Genomic DNA, 10,706 nt, shown 5'->3' with positions numbered 1-10,706 from the left:
CGCTGCTTGCTCTTATGGTCTTCCTTACAACACAAACTTCCCCTTTATCTTTTCCTTTCTCGTCATCAAGAGCTGCTTTTGCACATCTGACAGATACTTCTGCTTTTCTCACTACAGCAAGTTCCTTGTTCAAAGTTCCATCACCCATGGTCCACAACCTCTCTTGCACTCTTTTATTATTAGTCAACATGATGATGTGGTCTCTTATCAGTTCCTCTTCTATCTGTCCAAATCTACATTTCTCCGCCATTCTTCTTGAAACACTTAAATAGTCATCAATCTTCTCATCCTGCTCTTGTTTCCTCCTGAAAAACTTGTACCTATCAATAGCTACACATACTGTAGGTGCATAGTATCTCTAAGTCATCTAATGCATTCTCATAAACATCAGTTTCATCTTCCGCTCTTTCTTCTGCATTTGTTCATATTGTCTAATTCCTTCTGGTCCTAAGGAGTGTAGTAATATTCCTTTTTTAATTTCTGGTGTCATATCCTCGTTTTTTATAGTGAACATATAGTTTTTAAAATACACTTTCCACTCTTGCCATCTTATTTTTGGTCCTCCAGGTTCAGTCAGAAATGGTATTGGTGGTGTCAATGTAAATGTCTGTGCTGCACACATTTTCCTCTGTATTATATACCTTCTTTTATCTCTTAATCACTTTTTCAAATATCTCCTTAATATATATATCAGGTTTCTGTTCTCTTTTGTTACTCCTTCGCGTTTATTGTAGTTCACAAACACACAAACTCCTCTTCTTCGGTATTTCCTTTATTCCCAATCTAAAATGGCCGCCAACGCGCTTACGTGACGCGCTTCGTTTATCACTGGGTGGTGCCGCCTTTCGTCACACTCCTCACATTGCACGCGATACTCTTCTTCTCGTCCGACGACGCTTCCAGTGCCCGTGATACTTTAGCTTCTCACGCGCCCGTCTCCCTCACTTCCACGCGCTGCTCCTCTCGCGCTAGGTAAGTCATCTCTTCTTATTTTAAATTATCTGCGCTCCAATTAAGTCACCAGTCCCACTTCCAGTTAAACAATTACTCCGCTTCCTCACCTCAGTCTTTTTTTTCTTCAATAATCCTTTACTTCTCACGTGAAGCACTTCCACTCAATTCCTCTTCTTCCGTGGGCTCACGCAGAGTTGCCGATCCTCTGTTGCCAAATTGTAAGATAACTCGTACTACAAATAACTTTATAGATGCTTTATTGGCAACTCTGCAGCATAAATCACATTACGATGTCAGCATCTCCTAAGCCTTTCATCAACTGACCTACTCAGAATGCTCATGCGAACATTCACATTCTACCAGCGATGTCCTATGCATTCCTAACATGGAATGCCTCAACACCACAATAACGTGTGACCTTTACACTGAAAGAAAAGGAAACCAACATAATTGTAATTATCAAATGTCCACAAGTGATGATGTAGTTCAGAGATAGTTTATTCCAGGAGACATAGAGAGACCCCACCAGGAGCATCCAGCAAGGTGCTCAGCCCAGCCAACTGTAATCTTCCAGGCCGATCACCAACATTCTGATAGATGCATCACATGAACATTCCATTGGTGGTAGAGAAGGATTGCATTGAGAATATCAGGATATAACATATCCCCCTTTCTTATACAGAAAATGAAAAGCTAAAAACAGAGACGGAGAACCGGAGAAAATGAAAGCAAGTAAATAGAGCAAAAGCGGAAAAAGGAACAGCAAAGAGAGAACACCCATAAAAAGCAGAGAAAGAAGAATAGAAAACATATAAACCATCCTCCATTCTTACAGAACATTGAAAAGGAAGCGACATTGCAAGGCACTAAGAAAAGAGAAAGCACAAAAGATACCTTCAAAGCACACCCATTGGCCAGAACAGGAGAGCATTGAAGCAAGAAAAAGTAAACAGAAAGACTGAGCACAGGACTATCAGATCAATGAACAGAGAGAACGTAAACGCCACTAGAAAACTAGAGCAGAGAACTTACAGCAACAAAAATTAGACAAAGTTGAAAGATAGAAGCAAGAAGACGAAAGAACAAGGAAGATGAAGAAAAATAAAGGTGAAACCTCATCTAAACACTATTATCTCTAAGCAAAATACAAATACGTAAAGCAAAGGTAACAGCGCAAAAGTAGCAATTAAAATTAAATTAAACGGAACATATTTAGCAAAGAAGGCATAAAAGCACTTAAGTAGTGAAAAAGCGTAAGCTAAATATATGAATGTAAAACCTAATCTCTTGAGAAAGAGATGTTTTGTGCACTAAACTGGGAACAGCACCTACAGACGTTGTAAGAGTTGAGACATAAATTGTGTGAAAAAAACCGCACTGTGCACACTAGATAAGTAACTGGGTAACCAACACATGTGAGTAGAAACACATGACATGTTCCAAACATTAAACAGAATGATTGAGTAAGGACACATGGAAATGCAAAAGGACTCTAACCTATGCATAAAATCCCTGTAAAAAGGGTTTAAAAGACAGAGTATGGGTGGGAACCCATATTGATAATGCAAAGGGACTGTAACCCTAGCATAACTCTTCAGAGGGAGACAAAATGCGCACACTCTACAGGGCAAAAACAAAACTTGGCGAGGTCCGTGTGGACAACAGACGTGGTGCTACCACATTGTGCGCTGTTGAAAGCAAATGGGACTGGGAACCCATCGCAAAAACTGTGACAGAGCAGGTGGGACTAAAACCCACTACAAGCAAATGGGACTGGAAACCCATCGCAAAAACTGTGAACTAGAGTAGGTGGAACTAAAACCCACTGCAAGCAAATGGGACAAAACACTGTTGTGCACAGCAGAGTACATGGAAAATATTTGGACTGAGAGGAGAAAACTATTGTCCACTGTACTATACTATAAAAAAAAATAATGCACTATGCACGATAGAAAGAAGCAGATAATCATACATTTCAAAAACGTTGCACCTCTTATGTATATGCAAATAAAGAGCATAAACATCCTAGACAGATGAAACAACGATGTGTAGTCCCACAAGGCGACACGAACCCTCAACAACACACTAAGTAGAGTAAAATCAAAACATAAATCTGCCATAGTAGAAATAGATATGAAATAAGAGCAGTAGAAACAGAAACTTTGACTTATTCCAAGTAGACAGTAGATGGCAGTGTATCAATAAATTCACATAACTAATATGAATGACGCCATTAGGTGGCATTTGTGATAAAATCTGACGTGGTACTACCACATTGTGCGCTGTTGAAAGCAAATGGGACTGGGAACCCATCGCAAAAACTGTGAAATAGAGCAGGTGGGTGCGCGAAGACACACGCTGCATTTTTAAAATCTCGAAGTAGCAGTTAAACTGACGCTGGCTCCTGTCACTCTGCATAAAGCAACACCGAAAAAAAAAAAAGTGCACGCACTGGCAGTAGGCTCCCCACCTCGATTCAGCTGTTACTTAGAAGATGACAGCTCAATACTGCTCAAGAAATTAAAGGTTTTTTTTTATGATGAAGCATGTGCAATAGAAAAGTCAGGCTCTGCTTTCCCTCAGTGATGTGACAGTGAAACTGAAATTACGATAAGTCACCGCAGCATAGGTACACATCTTCAGTCACACTACTTCCCCAGACAGTGTGTGGTAGAGAAGACATAGGCGTAGAGAGGTTTGATGAAAGAAAATGCTTACCCTCATGTGAAGGCACAGCACAGGATGAGCCAGGTACTGATGAAATTCGGGTCTACTCCCCTTGAGGGCACAGCTCCAACACAGAATTTAGTAGGCTCTCCATATACACATGACAACTGGCACACTTGGCAAATTAAATGCTTACCCTCATGTGAAGGCACAGCGTGAGCCACAACATGAAGAGGAACGGGCTTACCCTGCGTGAGGGCACAGCTCCAACTCGAGATTTGTAGAATCACAAGTAAACAGGACAACTGCCAGACTGCTGTGGGCGACCGATTGGAGGTCACTTGTGGGGTCATGATGGCAGTTGGGGTAGCTTGTCTTGTTGCAGCAGGTCCTGTCTTAATTTGAAGTTTTTTTTTCTTAATTTGAAGTTGTTTGAAGTCCTTGTAGACGTGGCAGATGTAGGTTCTTTCTTAAAATCGTCGCCAACATGTAATGATCAAATGTCCACAAGTGATGATGTAGTTCAGAGATAGTTTATTCCAGGAGACATAGAGAGACCCCACCAGGAGCATCCAGCAAGGTGCTCAGCCCAGCCAACTGTAATCTTCCAGGCAGATCACCAACATTCTGATAGATGCATCACATGAACAGTCCATTGGTGGTAGAGAAGGATTGCATTGAGAATATCAGGATATAACAATAATGAGCCATAAAATTAAAGTCCCATAAAAATTCAAATAAAAAAATGCATTCCTTTAACATGCAACAATTTTGACATTAATAAGTCACGTTATAGGTTCATCGAGAGGTAACGAATCAAAAGGGAGTTGGTGAAACAATACTTTTCTAAGATCACAATTTGGTTAAGCAGAAAAGCAGGGATTAATCCCATGTTTTCTGGTTTCACTTTGCACAAATCAGCCAGTAAATAGATAATTATTTGTGTCCTTTTTACCTCAAAAGTTAAAACTTTTTTTTTTAAACTTAGTGTACGAGAGTACAGCGAGGGTGGCAGTCAGAAGTAAGCTCGGCTCGGTCATGGCTCGAGGTTTCAAGAAGACCTCGAGCTGAACCCACTGCCCGGCATCTGGATTGAGCTATAACTGACTTGCCTTCTCTATTCAGCCTGCTGTGCAAGCAGTACCATATTTCAGCGCACGTTGTTTGTTACCTTACTAAATCATGTTTATTTCTAAACACTATTCTTTCTCGTCGTATTCTTTACAGTCTATTGTCATTGTTTTAAGGGCTGGGCTTGTTTCGGATATTTTTTGGCCACGACTTGTACTTGTTTTAGTCTTGTTTTCAGGGGTGGTCGTGCTTGCTTTGGATTTCAGATCTGGCCGCGCAGCTAGCGAAGAGAAAGCAAGTTGCTGACTCTTTACGGAGGGTTCGGGGAGGCCCAGTCAGATAATTCGAGTCAGAGAAAGGCGGGGCCTGCGTGACCTGGTTGCACCAGTGACGCAAGTGAATAGGCTCAAAGCTGGTAAGTGGACCGGTCGCCAAGTAAGCTCACTCTGACTGGCCTCCTACTCAGCCACTCAGTAGCTTTTGTGGCACCCGGTCTGTACTTTCGTCACAAGCGCGTCATCTCTTGCTTTCCTCCCTTCCTCCCGATTTCCAAGAGTCCCTTCGCGGTCCTAGGGTCCCCACCTGCGCTCTGACACTGTCAGAGGCATTACGGTCGCAAGGTGTAGACTGATTCCCACGTTTCCCTCCCCTGTCCGATCCTACAACCCCCACTTCCAATATTCACAAGCCTGCGACGGTGCCGCTACGAATGCGGTGAGTTTCATTCTCACCCGCCAAGAGGGTTGCACAGAACGATGGGCTCTGCAACCCCACCCCCCCCAAAAAAACGTCAAGTTGCCTTCCCTCCCCGTCCATGTTTGTCACCTTCGTCCAACCTATTTTTTTTGCTTCTTTGGATTCCTGTTATTTTCTTTTTAACACTTGGAGTTTGTGGTAAAAACAAAAAAAAATCATACCATCCATTGCGTTTTTGACTAAAAGCCCATAGACTAATGGAAGGTGTCTCACGTGACGTGCCCACTTGAACCGTCTGACTCTGGGATGGAACTCAGCAGCCTAAGGCTGTACCTTTCATGGCTTCTTAGCTATCTTTACCTTTCACTTAACTGCGACATTGGGCTGCTTCAGATTTGAACCCAGACAGTGCAGAACTGTTCAGGTGCTAACTGGCAACCTGCAGTAACACTCCAAAATGATTTGGAATTTGCAACATCTTTTTGGAACTTATTACAATGATTCAAGTTATTTTCTATGACGTCCCCATCACTAATCGGTCCTGGGCCAACACTTCATTAGATAGTAATAAATGTGTATCTATTTTTTTATGTATTGCTTCTAATGACAGTTTAGTTTTCTAGGTAATTGTATTTTCTGTCTCATATTGGGATGAAAACGTCCATACTATAAGTGTGTAGCTTCTTCAGGCATTGTGTAAATAAAGTTAACACTAATCGAGCTTAACAACGATTTAATGCCTCATTTCAGGCTAGAGGCAAATTCATGCTATTGACGCAGCCCACCTCCCCCCCCCACACTGTGTCCTTCACACAATAAACTGGCATACCACTCATTCTCTGTTTTTGGGTGGACATGTTAATCCAGGTTCGATAGTGAATACATTGCTTATTCTAATTTACGGAAGGCAGTAATATGCACAAAATTGGTGGCGATCACGTTTTGCGCCCTCAATTTCTTCCCTTTTTATATTTGTATTAATTGAATTTAAATGAATATACTTTTGACAGCATTACATCTGAATCAAATTAATATCTGAGCGTTCCCGTGTATAACTTTAACCCAGTACTGGAATCCAATATTAAAACATGCCCTTAGTAAAAGGCAATTTCTCTCCTTCCAGCCCCACAAAAGTATATCTGCATTGTATAGAGTTGATAGGTGGTCAGATTCATGGCTGTACTCCATTTGTAGTCGTTTGGCACTCCCAACAGCTGGAAATCTAAAATAGTTTGTGTATTATCAGTAACCATGTTAACAACTCAGGCCTTACTTTCCCCTGCAAGTCTTCTGCAAGGACACACTGAAACTTTTACAGACCCTGTTTCTGTCCCTGATGTTATCACAGTAGTTCTTGAGTTAGACATTTAAATAAATGTTTTTTTGACAAGTAACTTTGTTGTGATTCAGTTTTAATTACTTTTGGATTTGCTTTGTGGTTACCACTCTGTTGAGTCAGCGATCATGGCAGGCATGGTCTGGCCACGCATGTAACTTTTGATCTTTTTCAAAGCTTCTGGTTGCCCTCCCATGTCAAAAAGGAAGATAATCCTGGACTCATCTGATGATTACAGTCAGGCTATTCCTGCAATTATCTGGGGAAGTCATCCCAAGCCATCCTGAAGTATGCCTGTAGGACAAAAAATGTAAATGAGATGACGAACCTAGACTCATCACAAAAACTACAGTAGGATGGTGTTCTGATGACTTCTACTGGCAGGGAGCGATTACCTTTTACAACTCCACGAATATTGATTGACAACTTCAGGAGGAGGGAGAATTACTCCAGGATGGGTTCTAGCTAATTTAAGGATGACTGTCAATTATTCCAGGATGATCCTATAACCGCTCCAGGATGGAAGTGGATTACTCTGGAATGATCCCATGACAATTTCTGGATGAGTGTGGATTATTCCTGGATGATCCTATGACAGCTTCAGGGTGGCTATTGATTACATCAGAATGACCCCATTATATTTTCAGAATGAGTGTTGATTACTCTAGGATGACGTGGTGAAAGGGAGGCATGTTTTTGTCCTTGATATTTGGATTTAAGCGTGGACTCCAAGACAAGTTCATTTTTACGGTCTGATGCGTCATTTTTAGTTGTGGATTTTTGATGAAGAACACTAGCCATCCCTGCTAAAAGGGCCAGGTTTTCAAGTTTCTGCAAATTCATCCGCAAACTTGCATCACCAGGCTGAAAAGTTGTGCTTTCAGCATGAGCTTTGTTACCAACTCTTATATAATCCAGTCCACTCTGCTTGGCTTTCTTGTCCTTGCATCTTTTCTCTGCAATTTCTTCCTCTTGTAGTTCGCGTAACACCCTCTTAAGTCTACCAGCGCTTCCCCGATTGCCACAGTCCATTAACATCTGCTTTTTCTCCAGTGCCCTTTGAAGTAACACCTGTTTTAGACCCTCTGTCGTGCCAGAATAGCTTGCAATTAGCTCTTGAAAAATATCCTGAATCATTAGACACCGTTTCTTCACTAAAAAAAAGCAAGAGAAAAAAAAAATATATTTACATATAAACTTCAAAACAGAAAAGAACACATTGACCACTTGCAATATATCTTCACGCTCTAGCCATAATATATAAATAAAGAGGTATTGATAATAAAGGACAAATGTACAATCTATCCATAACCAAGTAAGTAGGTTTTCCTTGATAGACAGTACACATTGTAAGCCTGAACTTGAACCTCCTGAAAAAAGTTGCCTAAATAAAATAGTTTATCCAAAAATGGCTGCCTTATAGTAGTGCCACAAGCTAAACATTTCAGTCCTTTTCATATGTGTTACATTTGTCTCTGGAGAGCAATCCAAGGCATATGTGGGGACATGCATGTTCATTTTTACTGTCCATTATTGGATTAATTAATCACAAATGTAGGTTTTTACTGAAACAGGTTGTTAATTTGTACCGTTATCCTGCAGTTGCAAACTTATTATAAAGGTTTACTTATTGTGCTTACCAGATGATTGGAACAGAATCATAGCTTTAAAATCTCTCTCTTCGGTGATTGGCCGACCAGCTTCATCTACATTTTCGACCAGCCATTTACAAAGAACTTCCCCGGGATTGTCCAAATGCAGGAAGTCACCATCTGTACGAACACACACAGAATGATCGCAAGTGAAAAACAGGACGTTGAATGAAGCCATGATTATGTCCTGCTAGATATAAAAATCAGGAATTAGTTTGTGTGTGGTTTAAGTTTCAGAGGTAAAATACAAAGCATATCAAACTGATTAACAGATTTAATTGGAGAAAAGCACCCCAAAAAGTACACTGACCTGGTGCAATTTCTATCTAATATGCCTAGATTTTGGACTACAAAGAAGTGTTTGGGCATGCACTGAAGGCCATTGAGGAAATTACCTAATAATCAACTTTATTTTTGGAGAGCCAGAGTGTATGCTTAGGTCTTGCTGCTCAGGACAAATAGTAATAGCAAAGTAGAAGCATTATGAGAGAAATAGAAGAACTATCAATAAGTGAACTTTCACACTGGGGTTTGTGACGGGAAATCAAGTTACCTATCCCCACAGATGCATAGAGAGTCAGATGCCTGCTACCCTCTGCCCACCGGCACCCCCAACATGAAAGGACAAGCGTTAAAAATGCAATAGGTTTCACCTTTTATTAAGCTAAAGAAATTAGCTTTGCTAGTAGTATTGTACGTTAATTGTGCAATATGTAATGGCTTAATAAATGAAACAAAAGGCATTACAATGGCAAATACTTAAAGCAAAAGCATTGGTATAGCCAATAGGTCTCCCCTCCGGGACCTTATAAGTGTTTTGCCAGAGGTGTTTGGTAAGAGATGCATTTAACAAAGGGATCCCATACCTCGTTGACACATGCAGTACCCGCAGTTCAAACGAGAAGAGGGCATGGGGGGGGAGAAAGAGAGAGAGAGAAAGAGAAAGAGAGAGAGAAAGAGAGAGAGAAAGAGAGAGAGAGAGAAAGAGAGAGAGAAAGAGAGAGAAAGAGAGAGAAAGAGAGAGAGAGAGAGAGAGAGAGAGAGAGACGATTTATCTCAGGGCTCGATCCCTCTGCCTCAGTACTTTAGCAGTAGGTCAGGTTGTAACTGGGATCGATAGTGGCAGATGTAACAAGACCTGCTTCATTTTTACAGAGATCTTAGCGGTCAAGGTAAATTAGCGCAAACAGGGAATACGTAATTGGCCCGGTCTCAATAACATATACAAGGTAAATTAGCGCAAACAGGGAATACGTAATTGGCCCGGTCTCAATAATATATACAAACGAGTTAAAAACATTGCATGCACATGGAACGAAACCAGAATGATAGCCTGTTTTGCGAAAGTAGATATTGCAAGATGTTGGAATGCGTCTGACTATGTTTCCTAAATAGGGCGCAAACCTCAATCGCCACAGGCAACCAGGCCTTTCAATTACACAAATAACAAACAAAATAAGGAACCAGCATTACAACGGCTAAGTTATTTGAAGCATTTAACCTTATGCTTCGAAACGCATCCATGAAAACTGCCAGTGTTTTAGAAGATGTGCTGCTCTGCACACTACATAGCTTGGGGAACGTGACCAGGATTCAACAATAGAGCACACATTCATTTAGTAATGAAAGCTCACTACAAGTTGCAAGGACACAAGTAATGCTCAACAATATACAATATTCACATAAAGAAATGTGTTTAGTCTTCTTTGATTGACACCTTTTCAGTAGATCGAAAACTGTTCCATTTGGTCGAGAATCTTGAATACACGCAGGTGCACTTGGAACCAACATGGGACCTACAATATACGGGCAGTAATTTATTTTCCCTTACGGCGAAAAACTTGCTGTAAAACACATTTTTTAGGCTTTTTGCAATTTTCCACAACTTACACAAGCACGCACTACGTCACACATACACAAAAATACACGTTCAAACACTAAAGGTGCATATTTAACAAGCAGGCAGGCTGAATACAGACAAACACCAAACACACATAATACACACACATTGCAAGGCAGGCATTAATATAACACGTACGAAGCACACACATGCAGGGAGCTGCGTCTGAATGTACCCCCTTAATGAAAATTCGTGCTTTCCGAAAATTGAGGAAGCTGGTCTGGGACGGAAATTGAGCAGCTGGGTCCGAGAGCGGAGGATCGATGCTGCTCTTTTTTAACAGCTGCAGCACTTACCTGAGTATACGCTGGAATCGATGAAGGAAGTGGAGTTGGAAAAATAAAGAGACCGATGCCAATCCACCTGTCCCTTTCATAGCTATTGAACTCACGGCAGTCTTCGTTCTTGCCGCAGGACAATGACGTCACTT

General features: G+C 41.1%; 1 protein-coding gene across 1 annotated transcript; it reads right to left on the bottom strand.

The window, feature by feature from the left end:
* Positions 1–1,434: 1,434 nt before the first annotated feature.
* LOC144818210 (uncharacterized) lies at positions 1,435–10,693 on the bottom strand. The gene is made up of 3 exons (XM_078675381.1): positions 10,573–10,693; positions 8,365–8,566; positions 1,435–7,878 (listed from the first exon to the last, which is right to left on the bottom strand). The coding sequence occupies exons 2-3, from the start codon at positions 8,552–8,554 to the stop codon at positions 7,346–7,348; spliced, it is 723 nt and encodes a 240-aa protein (XP_078531507.1). The 5' UTR covers positions 8,555–8,566; positions 10,573–10,693; the 3' UTR covers positions 1,435–7,345.
* Positions 10,694–10,706: the final 13 nt, after the last annotated feature.

The sequence above is a fragment of the Lissotriton helveticus genome, chromosome 2_1 (genome assembly GCF_964261635.1).
Source record: "Lissotriton helveticus chromosome 2_1, aLisHel1.1, whole genome shotgun sequence".
NCBI lineage: Eukaryota > Metazoa > Chordata > Amphibia > Caudata > Salamandridae > Lissotriton > Lissotriton helveticus.
Note: the sequence above shows the minus strand (reverse complement) of the source record. Positions and strands in the feature narration are given on the sequence as shown.